The sequence below is a fragment of the Oncorhynchus kisutch genome, linkage group LG14 (assembly GCF_002021735.2).
Source record: "Oncorhynchus kisutch isolate 150728-3 linkage group LG14, Okis_V2, whole genome shotgun sequence".
NCBI lineage: Eukaryota > Metazoa > Chordata > Actinopteri > Salmoniformes > Salmonidae > Oncorhynchus > Oncorhynchus kisutch.
In genome coordinates this window covers 2875143-2899272 of record NC_034187.2, presented here as the reverse complement: position 1 = coordinate 2899272, position 24130 = coordinate 2875143, and the positions used below count along the sequence as shown (strand labels likewise).

Below are 24130 nucleotides of genomic sequence, written 5' to 3'. Positions count from 1 at the left end.
GTGTCGGGACAAGTTGTAGTCTTTCAAGACAGCGATGCTCTCTTTGGACACTAAGCACACAGCTTTCCCTGATACCTCAATAAATAAATGTTTCGATGTCCACTCTTGCTGGAACACCCTACATTTGTTGTCTACTTTCCTTTTCTTTGAAATGTTTGAAAAACAATTTTTTAACAGAATTTCTAGCTAGCTACTATTTGTAACTGTGGTGTGTGTGTCAACCTGTCAGTCACTGTCTGTCTTTGTGCAGTTTGTAAGGTTCTGTATTTATTTTCTTAGTCAACCTTGTGTTCTGTTTCTTTGTGTTCTGGAATGTAGCCCTGTTTCTTTTGTGTTCTGGAACGTTGCCCTGTTTCTGTGTGTTCTGGAACGTTGCCCTGTTTCTGTGTGTTCTGGAACATAGCCCTGTTTCTTTTGTGTTCTGGAACGTAGCCCTGTTTCTTTGTGTTCTGGAACGTAGCCCTGTTTCGTTGTGTTCTGGAACGTAGCCCTGTTTCTTTGTGTTCTGGAACGTAGCCCTGTTTCTTTGTGTTCTGGAACGTAGCCCTGTTTCTTTGTGTTCTGGAACGTAGCCCTGTTTCTTTGTGTTCTGGAACGTAGCCCTGTTTCGTTGTGTTCTGGAACGTATCCCTGTCTTTCATGTTTGTTCATTGATTTAACCTGTGTTAGTTACTCACCTGGTCTCATCAGCTCCTTATTTAGTTCAGTTCATTCTGTTTGTGCCTTTGAGGTATTGTTTGCCTTTTCCCAGCTCGTTTGTGAGAACCAGTTACAGCCTCCAGTCCTAGTTGTGACTCATCTGCCTGTTTGTCCACCTGTGTATGAGGATTGCCTGCCTGTGACCACGATTCCTGCCTTCTGCCAAGGCGAAATAAACACCTGCCGTGCTCTACGCGTGAATCTACACCTTTTTCTCGCTGAGTATTCACTACACAGTTGTTATTTATACGTGCTTTCAAAATAAATGTCCCACAATTGGTGGGAGTTAAAATCATTTCACAAAGAAGAATTTGAAGAACTTTTTTTTTTGCGCAAATTCCTTATGTGTTCTGAGCGTGATTCCACAGGCCGTATTGAATCAGGTCGTGGGTCGCATATGGCCCCCAGCCCGACCTTTGCTCAGGCCTGTCTTATGCCATAGTTTGTACATATCAATTGTCAGGAGAACCCATATTTGTTCAAGTCAGCCATATCAGCTCTGTTTCTTTTAAAGGCAGTAAATGAGGCTGAATTAACTGTTTCGCTGCCAGACAAGTCTCTGCTGATAGCCAAGTGTAGCAGTGGTAAGGTGTTGGGACAGCTTTATGTAGGCCCTAACAGTTTGTGGGCCCACACCATTTTAGTGCAAATAATGTATTGTTTTGTGTTGTGTTGTTGTGTAGTGGCTTTGCCACACGAAGAGTTACGTACTAAAATCGCCACTGGGCCCTTACAGTATTCTCCCTGTACAAGTCAGAACCATAGGATAAATAAAGGGGGCATATATAAGCAGACAATGAAAGTGCTTACAATATTTGAATATGTTTCTCTATAACAGGCTATAGGCTACATGTGCACCACCAAGTCAGAACAGTAAGCTAAATTATGAGGGGGAAAGGGACCACATTATTATCAAATTCTGGAAAAAAACAACGTTGAATCATGATGTCGTCAGTGATTTTCAGGTCGGAGCTCTAGAAAGAGGTCAGAGTTCAGGTTGGAGCTCTAGAAAGAGGCCAGAGTTCAGGTTGGAGCTCTAGAAAGAGGTCAGAGTTCAGGTTGGAGCTCTAGAAAGAGGCCAGAGTTCAGGTCGGAGCTCTAGAAAGAGGCCAGAGTTCAGGTTGGAGCTCTAGAAAGAGGCCAGAGTTCAGGTTGGAGCTCTAGAAAGAGGCCAGAGTTCAGGTTGGAGCTCTAGAAAGAGGCCAGAGTTCAGGTTGGAGCTCTAGAAAGAGGCCAGAGTTCAGGTTGGAGCTCTAGAAAGAGGCCAGAGTTCAGGTTGGAGCTCTAGAAAGAGGCCAGGACTTGTAATTCCCAGTTGGATGACTGTTCAAAACGTATTCTCCCAGTCGGAGCTCGTTTTCCCCCGAGTTCCCAGATGTCTTGAATTCACTGAAGTCTGAGATTTTCCAGTTGTTTTGAGTGCGGAAGAAGTCATGTTGGATTGACAGCATGGCCAATGTTAAATGTTTATCCTTTTAAACTTGGAAAAGAGACCCTTAAACCCAGACTTGGACCACACATCCACTCCACTGAATAGCAGGCTAGTGATTGCTTTGCAATGCTTGCAGTTAGAGACTGATTCCTTCCAAACCACTCATTTCCAACTTGTGTAATGTTTATGTGCAATGGCCGATGAGCACCGATATGTTTTATCTATAATTTCTCTTCATTATTTCTCTTCATATGACAAGGATTGAATAAGATTTGCCAGTAGATTGTCGACTTAATTCACAATGACTGCTAGCTCAGATTTTGAAAGTATAATGTTGACATGATCAGTCCAAAGCTTTTGTAGATATAATGTGATTTCACATCAAACTACATTGAGCCCCCTTGGATGGGCACTTTTAATGTAACTATAGCAGCATCCAAGGGGCTTGGATTTTCGAGCTCTCCCTGTAGATTTTACAGCGATGGAGTGTCCCCATGAGTGACAGAACACTGAGCCAATCACGGCGCAACTAGAGAACATTACCAACCCCAACCCCTCTGTATTTTCCACCCGCTGCCCCACCACCACAGAAAGCACTGAGCTAGGCTGAAACACCTGCACTTTGGAGCTGCCTTACTCAAGAAAACAAAAAAAGAGACCGTAGCTGCGTTCAAATACTCATACTAAACTGCACTATGTGTGACGTAAATTGACTATGTAGTCGGCTTATTAGTCATAGTATGGATATAGTAAGTGTGCCAAAAGTTCCCTAAATCCGAAGTATAAAAACAGAGGACACTCTTTCTGTACTTTTAGGGCCCATAATGCAATTCTTCACAAAATGGGCGTGGCTTCACAACGTTTTCAGATGTGAAGAAAATGCCCGGAAAATATGTAGCCGAAATCCGACGAGAACCGATACAAATTCAAATCAAATCAAATCAAATGTATTTATATAGCCCTTCGTACATCAGCTGATATCCGAAAGTGCTGTACAGAAACCCAGCCTAAAACCCCAAACAGCAAGCAATGCAGGTGTACAAAATGTTGAGAAAATGTAATAATAAAGTAATGAATTTTCAAATATGTTACGTTACACGTTTTGTTGGCTGACAATTTGTTAGCTACGCTATCCTTACGAACCGCATAGCATTACATCAGTGTGTTCCGCTATGTTACCTAGTCACCTAACGTTAGCTGGTTAGTAATACATCGAACATGCCAGGCAGTGTATTAACTTTAATACAACTAACACAGATCACTGCACCTGTACATAGCTCATCTGTAATTAGCCCATCCAATCTACCTCATCCCCATACCGTTATTTATTTATTTATCTTGCTCCTTTGCACCCCCAGTATCTCAATTTGCACATTGATTTTCTGTACACCCTACCATTCCAGTGTTTAATTGCTATATTGTAATTACTTTGCCACCATGTCCTATTTATTGCCTTACCACCCTTTCCTACCTCATAGGCACAAGCTGTATATAGACTTTTCTACTGTATTATTGATTGTATATTTGTTTATTTAATGTGTAACTCTGTGTTGTTGATTGTGTCGAACTACTATGCTTTATCTTGGCCAGGTCGCAGTTGCAAATGCGAACTTGTTCTCAACTGGCCAACCTGGTTAAAGAAATATATATATATATATATTTTTTTTAAATGCCCAATGTTTATTGACTTGATTATTCATGGAATTCTTAGCTAAGTGGTATAGTTGTGGTGTGTTCTCAATGGACATGGTTAATTCTGGCTATCTACTCCGATTTCAGAGCCACTCATCTCAGTGTGCCAGAGCGCAGAATAACTGATGAATTTACAAACGCTCAACACCCGTTGAATACGGCCGGTGTCAGTAAACGTTGGCAAAAAAAAAAACGTTATTAAATTGTTGCCAGCAGCACAGTTACAGTCACCAACGCTCTGGGTAACAGGAAAACAGCCTAACCAGCTCTGCTACGATGAGTAGAATGGTCAGAGTGAGGTGTTGTGTCTGGAAGTAGCTAGCAAGTTAGCCAACGTTAGCCAGTTAGCTTGGGTGCCGTTGTTAGGTCAGAACTCTCAGATCAACCCTACTCCTTGGCCAGAGCGCTCTGAATGTACAAACAGACAATCTGATACCGCTCTGAATTTACAAACACCCAGAGCACACTCAGAAGGCACTCTGGCACTCCACATTTAATTTACGAACACACCCGAAATCATAAAATATCTAGCTAGTCATTTGTTATGCTAACAAGCTAGCAAGAGGTTGAATAGCAACAGCATCAACTTCCAGTAGACAGACGAAGCGCTAGTACTCTCAACTGAAAGGATGCCGTTTGTTTACAGTATACTAAAATGAACTAATAGTATGTAGTATATATACTCATTAAGTATGTAGTGAGTATGGGTATTCAAACACAGCTCATGTTTATATGCGGCTTTATTAAATCAATTATTTATTTATTTTTGACATTGTTTTCAAACTGATATGTGACACGTATTAATGCCAAAATAACATGTAAAACAGGCCCAAACAGGTGGAATGACGGTTCGCCACTGGACCAGATCACTGGATTTTGTGTTTCCTAAAGAGGAGAAAGACCGTATTTACGAGGCGTATTCAAACTTTGACAGAGTTATGAGAGACATTTCCGGTTGCAATGGCTGACAACATAATTGACTTTGAACAGCGGTACAAAAGAATGCGAAAAAGAATGCGCGAGTACAACATGGTTCTCCCGGATGCAGTGTTGGGGGGACAGAGCCGTTCAGCACTACACGCAACGAGAAAAGCGTTCACTGAAGCAGAATGTTCAGAGAGAATTCTCAGAGCTCTGCGTAAACAACTTTGCCCCATAGATGAGAACTTTGGAGACAAAGTGTACTACAAACACTTCGACTGTCGAGTGGAAAGGACCCGAGGCGTCATTAATATATAGGGGTTGTTTCTGGACTGGGCATATGACTGACGTAATGTCCTCTGCTCTCAGGCCAAAGGTGCAGCAGAACGAGGTGGCAGGACACACCGTGATCCTCCATTTCTCTGGTGTATCTGCCTTCCTGTGGCTGGATGTGGGTGACGACACAGGACGATTCAGCACCAGCGTATTCCTCATGGTCACCAGGAGCAGAACACTGATTTGATTTGACTGACCTTTGACACCTGGGGTCTCACTAGGACCCAGCACCTAGCCCAGGCCTTAACCATCACTACCCTCGGAGATGTAACCATGACTACCCTCGGAGATGTAACCCTTACTACCCTCAGAGATGTAACCATCACTACCCTCAGAGATGTAACCATGACTACCCTCAGAGATGTAACCGTTACTACCCTCAGAGATGTAACCATCACTACCCTCAGAGATGTAACCATCACTACCCTCAGAGATGTAACCATCACTACCCTCAGAGATGTAACCCTTACTACCCTCAGAGATGTAACCATCACTACCCTCAGAGATGTAACCATGACTACCCTCAGAGATGTAACCATGACTACCCTCAGAGATGTAACCATCACTACCTTCAGAGATGTAACCCTTACTACCCTCAGAGATGTAACCATCACTACCCTCAGAGATGTAACCATCACTACCCTCAGAGATGTAACCATCACTACCTTCAGAGATGTAACCATCACTACCCTCAGAGATGTAACCATCACTACCCTCAGAGATGTAACCCTCACTACCCTCAGAGATGTATCCATCACTACCATCAGAGATGTAACCATCACTACCCTCAGAGATGTAACCATCACTACCCTCAGAGATGTAACCCTTACTACCCTCAGAGATGTAACCATCACTACCCTCAGAGATGTAACCCTCACTACCCTCAGAGATGTAACCATCACTACCCTCAGAGATGTAACCCTTACTACCCTCAGAGATGTAACCATCACTACCCTCAGAGATGTAACCGTTACTACCCTCAGAGATGTAACCATCACTACCCTCAGAGATGTAACCATCACTACCCTCAGAGATGTAACCATCACTACCCTCAGAGATGTAACCCTTACTACCCTCAGAGATGTAACCATCACTACCCTCAGAGATGTAACCATGACTACCCTCAGAGATGTAACCATGACTACCCTCAGAGATGTAACCATCACTACCTTCAGAGATGTAACCCTTACTACCCTCAGAGATGTAACCATCACTACCCTCAGAGATGTAACCATCACTACCCTCAGAGATGTAACCATCACTACCTTCAGAGATGTAACCATCACTACCCTCAGAGATGTAACCATCACTACCCTCAGAGATGTAACCCTCACTACCCTCAGAGATGTATCCATCACTACCATCAGAGATGTAACCATCACTACCCTCAGAGATGTAACCATCACTACCCTCAGAGATGTAACCCTTACTACCCTCAGAGATGTAACCATCACTACCCTCAGAGATGTAACCCTCACTACCCTCAGAGATGTAACCATCACTACCCTCAGAGATGTAACCCTTACTACCCTCAGAGATGTAACCATCACTACCCTCAGAGATGTAACCATCACTACCCTCAGAGATGTAACCATCACTACCCTCAGAGATGTAACCATCACTACCCTCAGAGATGTAACCATCACTACCCTCAGAGATGTAACCCTCACTACCCTCAGAGATGTATCCATCACTACCCTCAGAGATGTAACCCTTACTACCCTCAGAGATGTAACCATCACTACCCTCAGAGATGTAACCCTCACTACCCTCAGAGATGTAACCATCACTACCCTCAGAGATGTAACCCTTACTACCCTCAGAGATGTAACCATCACTACCCTCAGAGATGTAACCATCACTACCCTCAGAGATGTAACCCTCACTACCCTCAGAGATGTAACCCTCACTACCCACAGAGATGTATACTGACTCTGAGAGACCCTATCCAACAGCTAGCCCCTGTCTGTACCCCGTCTGTGCCCTGTGGTCTATACCCTGTATAGTGTTCTGCTTTTGACCAAAGGGTCTTGGTTGGAGCCCTACGGGTCTTGGTTGGAGCCCCACGGGTCTTGGTTGGAGCCCCACGGGTCTTGGTTGGAGCCCCACGGGTCTTGGTTGGTCTTGGTTGGAGCCCCACAGGTCTTGGTTGGTCTTGGTTGGAGCCCCACAGGTCTTGGTTGGAGCCCCACGGGTCTTGGTTGGTCTTGGTTGGAGCCCCACGGGTCTTGGTTGGTCTTGGTTGGAGCCCCACAGGTCTTGGTTGGTCTTGGTTGGTCTTGGTTGGAGCTCCACGGGTCTTGGTTGGAGCCCCACGGTTCTTGGTTGGTCTTGATTGGGTCTTGGTTGGAGCCCCATGGGCCCTGGTCAAAAGGTGTGCACTATATAGGGATTAGGTGCCATTTCGGACATACTTACTGGTCCAATACCCAACAGCTAAACCCTCTCTATCACCTCTTTGAGAGATGTATACTGATCCCCTACAGTACCCAGTACACCCAGAAATTATACTGCGATATAATTTATCTTGGAAGTTGAACACTCCTACTCAGGTATGTGGATGAACAATGTTGTTTGTGAGATTCAATGTAAATAAGGAATTTGCAATAATAAGGTAAATGTAGATACATTTTAGATTAGTCTATTTCAGATTATATTAGTCTATTTCAGATTATATTAGTCTATTTCAGATTATATTAGTCTATTTCAGATTATATTAGTCTATTTCAGATTAGATTAGTCTATTTCAAACTAGATTAGTCTATTTCAGATTATATTAGTCTATTTCAGACTAGATTAGTATTTCAGATTAGATTAGTCTATTTCAGATTAGATTAGTCTATTTCAGACTAGATTAGTCTATTTCAGATTAGATTAGTCTATTTCAGACTAGATTAGTCTATTTCAATATTAGATTAGTCTATTTCAGACTAGATTAGTCTATTTCAATATTAGATTAGTCTATTTCAGATTAGATTAGTCTATTTCAGACTAGATTAGTATTTCAGATTAGATTAGTCTATTTCAGATTAGATTAGTCTATTTCAGATTAGATTAGTCTATTTCAGATTAGATTAGTCTATTTCAGACTAGATTAGTCTATTTCAGATTAGATTAGTCTATTTCAGACTAGATTAGTCTATTTCAGATTAGATTAGTCTATTTCAAACTAGATTAGTCTATTTCAGATTAGATTAGTCTATTTCAAACTAGATTAGTCTATTTCAGATTAGATTAGTCTATTTCAGACTAGATTAGTATTTCAGATTAGATTAGTCTATTTCAGTTTTGATTAGTCTATTTCAGACTAGAATAGTCTATTTCAGACTAGATTAGTCTTATTTCAGATTAGATTAGTCTATTTCAGATTAGTCTATTTCAGACTAGATTAGTCTATTTCAGACTAGAATATAATGCCAATGTTCTGGGTGAGGTTTTTAGTACCGTTACTGTGTCATTGGATGAAGTGATATCCACTATCCACAACGAGGCAGTAAGAAAACATTACCTAAGAAGTTCCCTTTATATTTCACAAGGTCTTCAGTGTCCCTGCTCCACAAACTACACATGTTAACACACGGATTGAAGCAACAGTCCATTTTACCATTAGGAATTTGGCACTCCCTGTTACATGTGCATTTTTCTCATAGGGGGCTCTCAATTTATCCCCATTTAACCCGCCGTTTTAATGTTGTAATACGGTAATTCAGTGAACACGTTGGCAAGCAAGTGAAAAAGTCACAAAGAACCCATTGAAACAGCCCCCCCTGTGCCACTAAATGTCGTAGAAACAGTCACCTCAATATTCGCCTTCCAACCGGCTCATGCCGAGGTGATCTTTGAACCGCTGGAGCGCTTTCTAATCTCTGCAACTACTGATAGCATAGCCCTGCTAGGATTCATTCAGTGAACATCCCAGAGCGAACGGAGTCGAATGTGCAACAGGACCTGTCTTTATCATTGCAGTCCTTATTATAATGACATGTAACGGAAAGTTAAAGGAAATAGCTTTGGATCGATGAACACTTTGCCTCGCTGAAAAGCGTTCCTTCCGTTTTTCTGTAGGATTGTAAGCATATTTATTTCAATGAAAACTCCATGCAGTATTTCCACGTTTTCTCTTTAGAGCAAGCGACGCATCAAAACTTTCTCCAGCGCGACTCCAGGTTCAGTCCTCGCCAGATATAATGTATTACTTCAGATCTTTAGTGACGTGCGCGCTTCTTTTTATTTCATTATCGTATTGTGTACAAGTGGACAGTAAGAAAGGACAAGGCTTTCTTGAGGACATATTGCGGTTTTACGGTGAAAATGGCTCTATTTCAACAGCACACCTTGAACACTTTCTGCTGCTAATATCAACCAGAAGACCAGCTTTTATTGTGGATGAGGAAAACCCACTTATCAATTCTGAGGTACAGTGCGCCATATATTTAAGGCCATTTAACAACTTTCCTCCCAAAACAGTGTGTCCCCCCCCCCCCCCCACCATGAATATTGCATTGATCTTCTTATTCACTACTATTCTGCTAGCAGAGTCCTAACGATGACGTCATTTTCCGATGGTAATGAGGAAACCGTGAAAATAAAAACCTTTCGTTTCAAAAAATGTCAAGGTGGATAACTCATTCAAAGATATGACATTTTAATCCGTTTCTACGGTGCTGATAAGCAAATGCAAGAAGGTATCAATAGAAGAAAAAAATTGAAATAGGTTATCATTTTTTTTTTTTAAGACCACTGTTGAAAAATACAATGTTCAATAATTACTTACTCAGCACAATGTAATGCAATTAACGGTCTTATTTTTATGGAAGCCTATTGAGATAGTAAGTCATAATAATGACAAAGTAAGTCATAATCATGAGATAAGCACGTTTTTATTATGCAATAGTAACCCAGCTAGCTCATTTGATTCCTTGGAAGTTGTTGGAACGTACAATGTTTGGTTTCCCATTGGTTCTGGGAACGAAGCCATACATTTCTTGACCGGTAAAACTGAACTTTTTTTCCCAATGTTCTGAGAACTGAAGCGAAAATGCCTTTCTGGAAACATTTATTTGTAGGTTGCAGGGATGTTCTGAGAACGTTTTACTCTGGTTCCTTGAAAGTGTTCCTGGGAGGAAAATTAAAATTATGAAAACTGAAATTATCTTTAAAACTTTCACTGAATGTTTCAATTAGACTTTTATTAACACTGCTAGCTTCTTTTGGGTAAACTTTTTTTTTTTTTTATAATTCCAAGCACAGATAGGACACTTGGAAATTCATTACCTTAGGCATTAATCATGCAAACACACATTTCTTTATTGTGACACGGCATCAATGAGATTTGAACCTATAGTCCTCTATTCTCTGTCAATGGAATTAATCCACTGGGCAACCAAGATGGAGCTAACATTTTAATCTATTCGAACCACTGAAACTAAAACAAAAAAAAATAATTAAAAAACGATTTAGTCATCTAAAATAATTAACAAACCCGTTTGAAAAAATAAGCTATCTTTGACTCTAAAATAAAAATAGAAACATAATTCATTATGTTCAATTAGTTTCACTCTAAATAGTGGGTGAAACATTTACGGGGTTTTCAAGCTTTTTTTTCTAATGGGGTTTTCAAGTTTCAGAATCTGCGGGTCCCACTGAGATTGAATTGAATTTAAAGGTAGACTCAGCGAGATGACGTTGCAAGGAGCAGCACCACAGATATTGGTTGCGTTCTACTGCTCGGACGTTGCATGCATCAACCAATGGTTGCGTGCCACATCATCGACTGTGCAGTCGGGCACCAGATTGCAATAGCATGCTGATGCATGTCATAGTATGCATTCTGAGAACCCTGTGTTTCTTAGAGCTTGGTCAGAGCGTGGTTGTCCTATGGTTGTTCTGCATACAACTTTCCCACAGCGTTCTGGGAATGATGCAGGATAGTTGCTTGCCTTTGGAGCATTCTCACCACATTTAAGGAACTTTTTTTTTCATGGTATTTCATTACTTTAACAGAACGTTTCCTAAAAGTTACATTTAATTTAAAGTTTGGCAACGTTCTAGGAATGTTCTCCAACTGGTTTGACATTGGGAATGTTTTCAAATTTGAGAATGTTAAGAAACAACTTGATTCTGTAGGAATTTAAATACTTCCGCAGAACATTTCCTACAGGTTTCCTCATTGGTTCTGTTTTAAGGTCATGTTCTCAGAACATTAAGAAAACGTTCCATTAAAAAAAAAAAACACATGAAAACATTTAGTAACGTTCAAAGAAGGTTCTAAGAATGTTATTTAAAAAAAAACGCATACGGTACATTCCTTTCTCAGCTTAAAAAAAACCCACATGAAAACATTTAGTAACGTTCAAAGAAGGTTCTAAGAATGTTATTTAAAAAAAAACCGCATATGGTACATTCCTTTCTCAGCTTAAAAAAAACACACATGAAAACATTTAGTAACGTTCAAAGAAGGTTCTAAGAATGTTATTTTTTTTTTAAACGCATACGGTACATTCCTTTCTCAGCTTAAAAAAAACCGACATGAAAACATTTAGTAACGTTCAAAGAAGGTTCTAAGAATGTTATTTAAAAAAAAAACGCATACGGTACATTCCTTTCTCAGCTTAAAAAAAAACCTCTATCTTCTATCTTGTTAAGTGTGTTCAGGTGTGTTGGCTAATTGGCAACACCTGATCTGAGTGCTTGTTTTCTTTGAAATGTGGTCTGTTTGAATGGACTAAAATAAACATGTTTATGTTGTCTTTATGGGAAGGAGTCATCCAATCCAGTGCAACCTTACAAATAACAACACTATTATCAATGTGGAAACAGACACCCAGCTCATTTTACAGCCTTGTTACTACAAATATAAAAGGTAAGATGAGAAGATGACTTCAAGGTATGTTATGGGTAATTACGTGGTAATAAATGATACATGACCATGTATATTCATTGATGTTTCTTAGGTATTACTCTGAAACAGCCTTCCAGGACTGTATTACCATTAATACGCTAGTCCTTACTTGTACTTACCTTTGGGACTAAAATGTGTTACCATATAATTACATTTTGTGAGTATTTTCCTTGGTATTTCATATATATATTACATTGAAATAGTGGTGTGACTTGGTTTTATATGGTACTAGTGGTGTGACTTGGTATTATCTGGTACTAGTGGTGTGACTAGGTAGTGGTGTGACTTGGTTTTATCTGGTACTAGTGGTGTGACTTGGTTTTATCTGGTACTAGTGGTGTGACTTGGTTTTATATGGTACTAGTGGTGTGACTTGGTAGTGGTGTGACTTGGTTTTATATGGTACTAGTGGTGTGACTTGGTTTTATCTGGTACTAGTGGTGTGACTTGGTTTTATCTGGTACTAGTGGTGTGACTTGGTAGTGGTGTGACTTGGTTTTATCTGGTACTAGTGGTGTGACTTGGTAGTGGTGTGACTTGGTTTTATATGGTACTAATGGTGTGACTTGGTAGTGGTGTGACTTGGTTTTATATGGTACTAGTGGTGTGACTTGGTAGTGGTGTGACTTGGTTTTATATGGTACTAGTGGTGTGACTTGGTAGTGGTGTGACTTGGTTTTATCTGGTACTAGTGGTGTGACTTGGTAGTGGTGTGACTTGGTTTTATATGGTACTAGTGGTGTGACTTGGTAGTGGTGTGACTTGGTTTTATATGGTACTAGTGGTGTGACTTGGTAGTGGTGTGACTTGGTTTTATATGGTACTAGTGGTGTGACTTGGTAGTGGTGTGACTTGGTTTTATCTGGTACTAGTGGTGTGACTAGGTATTATATGGTACTAGTGGTGTGACTAGGTTTTATATGGTACTAGTGGTGTGACTTGGTTTTATCTGGTACTAGTGGTGTGACTTGGTAGTGGTGTGACTTGGTTTTATCTGGTACTAGTGGTGTGACTAGGTATTATATGGTACTAGTGGTGTGACTAGGTTTTATCTGGTACTAGTGGTGTGACTTGGTTTTATATGGTACTAGTGGTGTGACTAGGTTTTATATGGTACTAGTGGTGTGACTTGGTTTTATATGGTACTAGTGGTGTGACTTGGTTTTATCTGGTACTAGTGGTGTGACTTGGTTTTATATGGTACTAGTGGTGTGACTTGGTTTTATCTGGTACTAGTGGTGTGACTAGGTAGTGGTGTGACTTGGTTTTATATGGTACTAGTGGTGTGACTTGGTTTTATCTGGTACTAGTGGTGTGACTAGGTAGTGGTGTGACTTGGTTTTATATGGTACTAGTGGTGTGACTTGGTTTTATCTGGTACTAGTGGTGTGACTAGGTTTTATATGGTACTAGTGGTGTGACTAGGTTTTATCTGGTACTAGTGGTGTGACTTGGTTTTATCTGGTACTAGTGGTGTGACTTGGTAGTGGTGTGACTTGGTTTTATCTGGTACTAGTGGTGTGACTAGGTATTATATGGTACTAGTGGTGTGACTAGGTTTTATCTGGTACTAGTGGTGTGACTAGGTTTTATATGGTACTAGTGGTGTGACTTGGTTTTATATGGTACTAGTGGTGTGACTTGGTTTTATCTGGTACTAGTGGTGTGACTTGGTTTTATATGGTACTAGTGGTGTGACTTGGTTTTATCTGGTACTAGTGGTGTGACTAGGTAGTGGTGTGACTTGGTTTTATATGGTACTAGTGGTGTGACTTGGTTTTATCTGGTACTAGTGGTGTGACTAGGTAGTGGTGTGACTTGGTTTTATATGGTACTAGTGGTGTGACTTGGTTTTATCTGGTACTAGTGGTGTGACTAGGTTTTATATGGTACTAGTGGTGTGACTAGGTTTTATCTGGTACTAGTGGTGTGACTTGGTTTTATCTGGTACTAGTGGTGTGACTTGGTTTTATATGGTACTAGTGGTGTGACTAGGTTTTATATGGTACTAGTGGTGTGACTTGGTTTTATATGGTACTAGTGGTGTGACTAGGTTTTATCTGGTACTAGTGGTGTGACTAGGTTTTATCTGGTACTAGTGGTGTGACTTGGTTTTATCTGGTACTAGTGGTGTGACTTGGTAGTGGTGTGACTTGGTAGTGGTGTGACTTGGTAGTGGTGTGACTTGGTTTTATATGGTACTAGTGGTGTGACTAGGTTTTATATGGTACTAGTGGTGTGACTTGGTTTTATCTGGTACTAGTGGTGTGACTAGGTAGTGGTGTGACTTGGTTTTATCTGGTACTAGTGGTGTGACTAGGTAGTGGTGTGACTTGGTTTTATATGGTACTAGTGGTGTGACTAGGTATTATATGGTACTAGTGGTGTGACTTGGTTTTATATGGTACTAGTGGTGTGACTTGGTTTTATATGGTACTAGTGGTGTGACTAGGTTTTATATGGTACTAGTGGTGTGACTTGGTTTTATCTGGTACTAGTGGTGTGACTTGGTTTTATCTGGTACTAGTGGTGTGACTTGGTAGTGGTGTGACTAGGTTTTATATGGTACTAGTGGTGTGACTTGGTAGTGGTGTGACTTGGTTTTATATGGTACTAGTGGTGTGACTTGGTAGTGGTGTGACTTGGTTTTATATGGTACTAGTGGTGTGACTTGGTAGTGGTGTGACTTGGTTTTATATGGTACTAGTGGTGTGACTTGGTAGTGGTGTGACTTGGTTTTATCTGGTACTAGTGGTGTGACTAGGTATTATATGGTACTAGTGGTGTGACTAGGTTTTATATGGTACTAGTGGTGTGACTTGGTTTTATCTGGTACTAGTGGTGTGACTTGGTAGTGGTGTGACTTGGTTTTATCTGGTACTAGTGGTGTGACTAGGTATTATATGGTACTAGTGGTGTGACTAGGTTTTATCTGGTACTAGTGGTGTGACTTGGTAGTGGTGTGACTTGGTTTTATCTGGTACTAGTGGTGTGACTAGGTAGTGGTGTGACTTGGTTTTATATGGTACTAGTGGTGTGACTAGGTATTATATGGTACTAGTGGTGTGACTTGGTTTTATATGGTACTAGTGGTGTGACTAGGTAGTGGTGTGACTTGGTTTTATATGGTACTAGTGGTGTGACTAGGTATTATATGGTACTAGTGGTGTGACTTGGTTTTATATGGTACTAGTGGTGTGACTTGGTTTTATATGGTACTAGTGGTGTGACTAGGTTTTATATGGTACTAGTGGTGTGACTTGGTTTTATCTGGTACTAGTGGTGTGACTTGGTTTTATCTGGTACTAGTGGTGTGACTTGGTAGTGGTGTGACTAGGTTTTATATGGTACTAGTGGTGTGACTTGGTAGTGGTGTGACTTGGTTTTATATGGTACTAGTGGTGTGACTTGGTAGTGGTGTGACTTGGTTTTATATGGTACTAGTGGTGTGACTTGGTAGTGGTGTGACTTGGTTTTATATGGTACTAGTGGTGTGACTTGGTAGTGGTGTGACTTGGTTTTATCTGGTACTAGTGGTGTGACTAGGTATTATATGGTACTAGTGGTGTGACTAGGTTTTATATGGTACTAGTGGTGTGACTTGGTTTTATCTGGTACTAGTGGTGTGACTTGGTAGTGGTGTGACTTGGTTTTATCTGGTACTAGTGGTGTGACTAGGTATTATATGGTACTAGTGGTGTGACTAGGTTTTATCTGGTACTAGTGGTGTGACTTGGTTTTATATGGTACTAGTGGTGTGACTTGGTTTTATATGGTACTAGTGGTGTGACTTGGTTTTATCTGGTACTAGTGGTGTGACTTGGTTTTATATGGTACTAGTGGTGTGACTTGGTTTATATGGTACTAGTGGTGTGACTTGGTTTTATATGGTACTAGTGGTGTGACTTGGTTTTATCTGGTACTAGTGGTGTGACTAGGTAGTGGTGTGACTTGGTTTTATATGGTACTAGTGGTGTGACTTGGTTTTATCTGGTACTAGTGGTGTGACTAGGTAGTGGTGTGACTTGGTTTTATATGGTACTAGTGGTGTGACTTGGTTTTATCTGGTACTAGTGGTGTGACTAGGTTTTATATGGTACTAGTGGTGTGACTAGGTTTTATCTGGTACTAGTGGTGTGACTTGGTTTTATCTGGTACTAGTGGTGTGACTTGGTTTTATATGGTACTAGTGGTGTGACTTGGTTTTATCTGGTACTAGTGGTGTGACTTGGTAGTGGTGTGACTAGGTTTTATATGGTACTAGTGGTGTGACTTGGTAGTGGTGTGACTTGGTTTATATGGTACTAGTGGTGTGACTTGGTAGTGGTGTGACTTGGTTTTATATGGTACTAGTGGTGTGACTTGGTAGTGGTGTGACTTGGTTTTATATGGTACTAGTGGTGTGACTTGGTAGTGGTGTGACTTGGTTTTATCTGGTACTAGTGGTGTGACTAGGTATTATATGGTACTAGTGGTGTGACTAGGTTTTATATGGTACTAGTGGTGTGACTTGGTTTTATCTGGTACTAGTGGTGTGACTTGGTAGTGGTGTGACTTGGTTTTATCTGGTACTAGTGGTGTGACTAGGTATTATATGGTACTAGTGGTGTGACTAGGTTTTATCTGGTACTAGTGGTGTGACTTGGTAGTGGTGTGACTTGGTTTTATCTGGTACTAGTGGTGTGACTAGGTAGTGGTGTGACTTGGTTTTATATGGTACTAGTGGTGTGACTAGGTATTATATGGTACTAGTGGTGTGACTTGGTTTTATATGGTACTAGTGGTGTGACTAGGTAGTGGTGTGACTTGGTTTTATATGGTACTAGTGGTGTGACTAGGTATTATATGGTACTAGTGGTGTGACTTGGTTTTATATGGTACTAGTGGTGTGACTTGGTTTTATATGGTACTAGTGGTGTGACTAGGTTTTATATGGTACTAGTGGTGTGACTTGGTTTTATCTGGTACTAGTGGTGTGACTTGGTTTTATCTGGTACTAGTGGTGTGACTTGGTAGTGGTGTGACTAGGTTTTATATGGTACTAGTGGTGTGACTTGGTAGTGGTGTGACTTGGTTTTATATGGTACTAGTGGTGTGACTTGGTAGTGGTGTGACTTGGTTTTATATGGTACTAGTGGTGTGACTTGGTAGTGGTGTGACTTGGTTTTATATGGTACTAGTGGTGTGACTTGGTAGTGGTGTGACTTGGTTTTATCTGGTACTAGTGGTGTGACTAGGTATTATATGGTACTAGTGGTGTGACTAGGTTTTATATGGTACTAGTGGTGTGACTTGGTTTTATCTGGTACTAGTGGTGTGACTTGGTAGTGGTGTGACTTGGTTTTATCTGGTACTAGTGGTGTGACTAGGTATTATATGGTACTAGTGGTGTGACTAGGTTTATCTGGTACTAGTGGTGTGACTTGGTTTTATATGGTACTAGTGGTGTGACTAGGTTTTATATGGTACTAGTGGTGTGACTTGGTTTTATATGGTACTAGTGGTGTGACTTGGTTTTATCTGGTACTAGTGGTGTGACTTGGTTTTATATGGTACTAGTGGTGTGACTTGGTTTTATATGGTACTAGTGGTGTGACTTGGTTTTATATGGTACTAGTGGTGTGACTTGGTTTTATCTGGTACTAGTGGTGTGACTAGGTAGTGGTGTGACTTGGTTTTATATGGTACTAGTGGTGTGACTTGGTTTTATCTGGTACTAGTGGTGTGACTAGGTAGTGGTGTGACTTGGTTTTATATGGTACTAGTGGTGTGACTTGGTTTTATCTGGTACTAGTGGTGTGACTAGGTTTTATATGGTACTAGTGGTGTGACTAGGTTTATCTGGTACTAGTGGTGTGACTTGGTTTTATCTGGTACTAGTGGTGTGACTTGGTTTTATATGGTACTAGTGGTGTGACTAGGTTTTATATGGTACTAGTGGTGTGACTTGGTTTTATATGGTACTAGTGGTGTGACTAGGTTTTATCTGGTACTAGTGGTGTGACTAGGTTTTATCTGGTACTAGTGGTGTGACTTGGTTTTATCTGGTACTAGTGGTGTGACTTGGTAGTGGTGTGACTTGGTAGTGGTGTGACTTGGTTTTATATGGTACTAGTGGTGTGACTAGGTTTTATATGGTAACTAGTGGTGTGACTTGGTTTTATCTGGTACTAGTGGTGTGACTAGGTAGTGGTGTGACTTGGTTTTATCTGGTACTAGTGGTGTGACTAGGTAGTGGTGTGACTTGGTTTTATATGGTACTAGTGGTGTGACTAGGTATTATATGGTACTAGTGGTGTGACTTGGTTTTATATGGTACTAGTGGTGTGACTTGGTTTTATATGGTAACTAGTGGTGTGACTAGGTTTTATATGGTACTAGTGGTGTGACTTGGTTTTATCTGGTACTAGTGGTGTGACTAGGTAGTGGTGTGACTTGGTTTTATATGGTACTAGTGGTGTGACTAGGTAGTGGTGTGACTTGGTTTTATCTGGTACTAGTGGTGTGACTTGGTTTTATATGGTACTAGTGGTGTGACTTGGTTTTATATGGTACTAGTGGTGTGACTTGGTAGTGGTGTGACTTGGTTTTATCTGGTACTAGTGGTGTGACTTGGTTTTATATGGTACTAGTGGTGTGACTTGGTTTTATATGGTACTAGTGGTGTGACTTGGTAGTGGTGTGACTAGGTTTTATATGGTACTAGTGGTGTGACTAGGTTTTATCTGGTACTAGTGGTGTGACTAGGTTTTATATGGTACTAGTGGTGTGACTTGGTTTTATCTGGTACTAGTGGTGTGACTTGGTTTTATATGGTACTAGTGGTGTGACTTGGTTTTATCTGGTACTAGTGGTGTGACTTGGTAGTGGTGTGACTAGGTTTTATATGGTACTAGTGGTGTGACTAGGTTTTATCTGGTACTAGTGGTGTGACTAGGTTTTATATGGTACTAGTGGTGTGACTTGGTTTTATCTGGTACTAGTGGTGTGACTAGGTAGTGGTGTGACTGGTTTTATCTGGTACTAGTGGTGTGACTTGGTAGTGGTGTGACTTGGTTTTATCTGGTCCTAGTGGTGTGACTTGGTAGTGGTGTGACTTGGTTTTATATGGTACTAGTGGTGTGACTTGGTTTTATATGGTACTAGTGGTGTGACTTGGTTTTATATGGTACTAGTGGTGTGACTTGGTTTTATATGGTACTAGTGGTGTGACTTGGTTTTATATGGTACTAGTGGTGTGACTTGGTTTTATATGGTACTAGTGGTGTGACTTGGTTTATATGGTACTAGTGGTGTGACTAGGTAGTGGTGTGACTTGGTATTATCTGGTACTAGTGGTGTGACTTGGTTTTATATGGTACTAGTGGTGTGACTAGGTAGTGGTGTGACTTGGTTTTATATGGTACTAGTGGTGTGACTAGGTATTATATGGTACTAGTGGTGTGACTTGGTTTTATATGGTACTAGTGGTGTGACTTGGTTTTATATGGTACTAGTGGTGTGACTAGGTTTTATATGGTACTAGTGGTGTGACTTGGTTTTATCTGGTACTAGTGGTGTGACTTGGTTTTATCTGGTACTAGTGGTGTGACTTGGTAGTGGTGTGACTAGGTTTTATATGGTACTAGTGGTGTGACTTGGTAGTGGTGTGACTTGGTTTTATATGGTACTAGTGGTGTGACTTGGTAGTGGTGTGACTTGGTTTTATATGGTACTAGTGGTGTGACTTGGTAGTGGTGTGACTTGGTTTTATATGGTACTAGTGGTGTGACTTGGTAGTGGTGTGACTTGGTTTTATCTGGTACTAGTGGTGTGACTAGGTATTATATGGTACTAGTGGTGTGACTAGGTTTTATATGGTACTAGTGGTGTGACTTGGTTTTATCTGGTACTAGTGGTGTGACTTGGTAGTGGTGTGACTTGGTTTTATCTGGTACTAGTGGTGTGACTAGGTATTATATGGTACTAGTGGTGTGACTAGGTTTTATCTGGTACTAGTGGTGTGACTTGGTTTTATATGGTACTAGTGGTGTGACTAGGTTTTATATGGTACTACTTGTGTGACTTGGTTTTATATGGTACTAGTGGTGTGACTTGGTTTTATCTGGTACTAGTGGTGTGACTTGGTTTTATATGGTACTAGTGGTGTGACTTGGTTTTATATGGTACTAGTGGTGTGACTTGGTTTTATATGGTACTAGTGGTGTGACTTGGTTTTATCTGGTACTAGTGGTGTGACTAGGTAGTGGTGTGACTTGGTTTTATATGGTACTAGTGGTGTGACTTGGTTTTATCTGGTACTAGTGGTGTGACTAGGTTTTATATGGTACTAGTGGTGTGACTAGGTTTTATCTGGTACTAGTGGTGTGACTTGGTTTTATCTGGTACTAGTGGTGTGACTTGGTTTTATATGGTACTAGTGGTGTGACTAGGTTTTATATGGTACTAGTGGTGTGACTTGGTTTATATGGTACTAGTGGTGTGACTAGGTTTTATCTGGTACTAGTGGTGTGACTAGGTTTTATCTGGTACTAGTGGTGTGACTTGGTTTTATCTGGTACTAGTGGTGTGACTTGGTAGTGGTGTGACTTGGTAGTGGTGTGACTTGGTTTTATATGGTACTAGTGGTGTGACTAGGTTTTATATGGTACTAGTGGTGTGACTTGGTTTTATCTGGTACTAGTGGTGTGACTAGGTAGTGGTGTGACTTGGTTTTATCTGGTACTAGTGGTGTGACTAGGTAGTGGTGTGACTTGGTTTTATATGGTACTAGTGGTGTGACTAGGTATTATATGGTACTAGTGGTGTGACTTGGTTTTATATGGTACTAGTGGTGTGACTTGGTTTTATATGGTACTAGTGGTGTGACTAGGTATTATATGGTACTAGTGGTGTGACTTGGTTTTATATGGTACTAGTGGTGTGACTTGGTTTTATATGGTACTAGTGGTGTGACTAGGTTTTATATGGTACTAGTGGTGTGACTTGGTTTTATATGGTACTAGTGGTGTGACTTGGTTTTATATGGTACTAGTGGTGTGACTTGGTTTTATATGGTACTAGTGGTGTGACTTGGTAGTGGTGTGACTTGGTTTATCTGGTACTAGTGGTGTGACTTGGTTTTATATGGTACTAGTGGTGTGACTTGGTTTTATATGGTACTAGTGGTGTGACTTGGTAGTGGTGTGACTAGGTTTTATATGGTACTAGTGGTGTGACTAGGTTTTATCTGGTACTAGTGGTGTGACTAGGTTTTATATGGTACTAGTGGTGTGACTTGGTTTTATCTGGTACTAGTGGTGTGACTTGGTTTTATATGGTACTAGTGGTGTGACTTGGTTTTATCTGGTACTAGTGGTGTGACTTGGTAGTGGTGTGACTAGGTTTTATCTGGTACTAGTGGTGTGACTAGGTTTTATCTGGTACTAGTGGTGTGACTAGGTTTTATATGGTACTAGTGGTGTGACTTGGTTTTATCTGGTACTAGTGGTGTGACTAGGTAGTGGTGTGACTTGGTTTTATCTGGTACTAGTGGTGTGACTTGGTAGTGGTGTGACTTGGTTTTATCTGGTACTAGTGGTGTGACTTGGTAGTGGTGTGACTTGGTTTATATGGTACTAGTGGTGTGACTTGGTTTTATATGGTACTAGTGGTGTGACTTGGTTTTTATATGGTACTAGTGGTGTGACTTGGTTTTATATGGTACTAGTGGTGTGACTTGGTTTTATATGGTACTAGTGGTGTGACTTGGTTTAATCTGGTACTAGTGGTGTGACTTGGTTTTATATGGTACTAGTGGTGTGACTTGGTTTTATATGGTACTAGTGGTGTGACTAGGTAGTGGTGTGACTTGGTATTATCTGGTACTAGTGGTGTGACTTGGTTTTATCTGGTACTAGTGGTGTGACTTGGTTTTATATGGTACTAGTGGTGTGACTAGGTAGTGGTGTGACTTGGTTTTATCTGGTACTAGTGGTGTGACTAGGTAGTGGTGTGACTTGGTTTTATATGGTACTAGTGGTGTGACTTGGTTTTATCTGGTACTAGTGGTGTGACTTGGTTTATATGGTACTAGTGGTGTGACTAGGTAGTGGTGTGACTTGGTTTTATCTGGTACTAGTGGTGTGACTAGGTAGTGGTGTGACTTGGTTTTATATGGTACTAGTGGTGTGACTAGTAGTGGTGTGACTTGGTTTTATCTGGTACTAGTGGTGTGACTTGGTAGTGGTGTGACTTGGTTTTATATGGTACTAGTGGTGTGACTTGGTTTTATATGGTACTAGTGGTGTGACTTGGTTTTATCTGGTACTAGTGGTGTGACTAGGTAGTGGTGTGACTTGGTTTTATCTGGTACTAGTGGTGTGACTTGGTAGTGGTGTGACTTGGTTTTATATGGTACTAGTGGTGTGACTTGGTTTTATATGGTACTAGTGGTGTGACTTGGTTTTATCTGGTACTAGTGGTGTGACTTGGTTTTATCTGGTAATAGTGGTGTGACTTGGTTTTATATGGTACTAGTGGTGTGACTAGGTAGTGGTGTGACTTGATTTTATCTGGTACTAGTGGTGTGACTTGGTAGTGGTGTGACTTGGTTTTATCTGGTACTAGTGGTGTGACTTGGTATTATATGGTACTAGTGGTGTGACTTGGTTTATATGGTACTAGTGGTGTGACTTGGTATTATATGGTACTAGTGGTGTGACTTGGTTTTATATGGTACTAGTGGTGTGACTTGGTTTTATATGGTACTAGTGGTGTGACTTGGTTTTTATATGGTACTAGTGGTGTGACTTGGTTTTATCTGGTACTAGTGGTGTGACTTGGTTTTATCTGGTACTAGTGGTGTGACTTGGTTTTATCTGGTACTAGTGGTGTGACTTGGTAGTGGTGTGACTTGGTTTTATATGGTACTAGTGGTGTGACTTGGTAGTGGTGTGACTTGGTTTTATATGGTACTGGTGGTGTGACTTGGTAGTGGTGTGACTTGGTTTTATCTGGTACTAGTGGTGTGACTTGGTAGTGGTGTGACTTGGTTTTATATGGTACTAGTGGTGTGACTTGGTTTTATATGGTACTAGTGGTGTGACTTGGTTTTATCTGGTACTAGTGGTGTGACTAGGTAGTGGTGTGACTTGGTTTTATATGGTACTAGTGGTGTGACTTGGTTTTATCTGGTACTAGTGGTGTGACTAGGTTTTATATGGTACTAGTGGTGTGACTAGGTTTTATCTGGTACTAGTGGTGTGACTTGGTTTTATCTGGTACTAGTGGTGTGACTTGGTTTTATATGGTACTAGTGGTGTGACTAGGTTTTTATATGGTACTAGTGGTGTGACTTGGTTTTATATGGTACTAGTGGTGTGACTAGGTTTTATCTGGTACTAGTGGTGTGACTAGGTTTTATCTGGTACTAGTGGTGTGACTTGGTTTTATCTGGTACTAGTGGTGTGACTTGGTAGTGGTGTGACTTGGTAGTGGTGTGACTTGGTTTATATGGTACTAGTGGTAGTGATTAGGTTTTATATGGTACTAGTGGTGTGACTTGGTTTTATCTGGTACTAGTGGTGTGACTAGGTAGTGGTGTGACTTGTTTATCTGTACTAGTGGTGTGACTAGGTAGTGGTGTGACTTGGTTTTATATGGTACTAGTGGTGTGACTAGGTATTATATGGTACTAGTGGTGTGACTTGGTTTTATATGGTACTAGTGGTGTGACTTGGTTTTATATGGTACTAGTGGTGTGACTAGGTTTTATATGGGTACTAGTGGTGTGACTTGGTTTTATCTGGTACTAGTGGTGTGACTAGGTAGTGGTGTGACTTGGTTTTATATGGTACTAGTGGTGTGACTAGGTAGTGGTGTGACTTGGTTTTATCTGGTACTAGTGGTGTGACTAGGTAGTGGTGTGACTTGGTTTTATATGGTACTAGTGGTGTGACTTGGTAGTGGTGTGACTTGGTTTTATCTGGTACTAGTGGTGTGACTTGGTTTTATATGGTACTAGTGGTGTGACTTGGTTTATATGGTACTAGTGGTGTGACTTGGTAGTGGGTGTGACTAGGTTTTATATGGTACTAGTGGTGTGACCTAGGTTTTATCTGGTACTAGTGGTGTGACTAGGTTTTATATGGTACTAGTGGTGTGACTTG

The 24130-nt window shown here is 40.7% G+C and overlaps 1 protein-coding gene across 1 annotated transcript in view; it reads left to right on the top strand.

Moving 5' to 3' along the window:
• Positions 1-8926: 8926 nt before the first annotated feature.
• The window catches only part of slc39a8 (solute carrier family 39 member 8), a 61493-nt gene continuing 46289 nt past the window's right edge, over positions 8927-24130 (top strand). Inside the window, exon 1 of the mRNA XM_031787639.1 lies at positions 8927-9495. Coding sequence (XP_031643499.1) covers positions 9268-9495 — 228 coding nt within the window. The 5' untranslated portion in view covers positions 8927-9267. The remainder of the gene's footprint in view (positions 9496-24130) is intronic.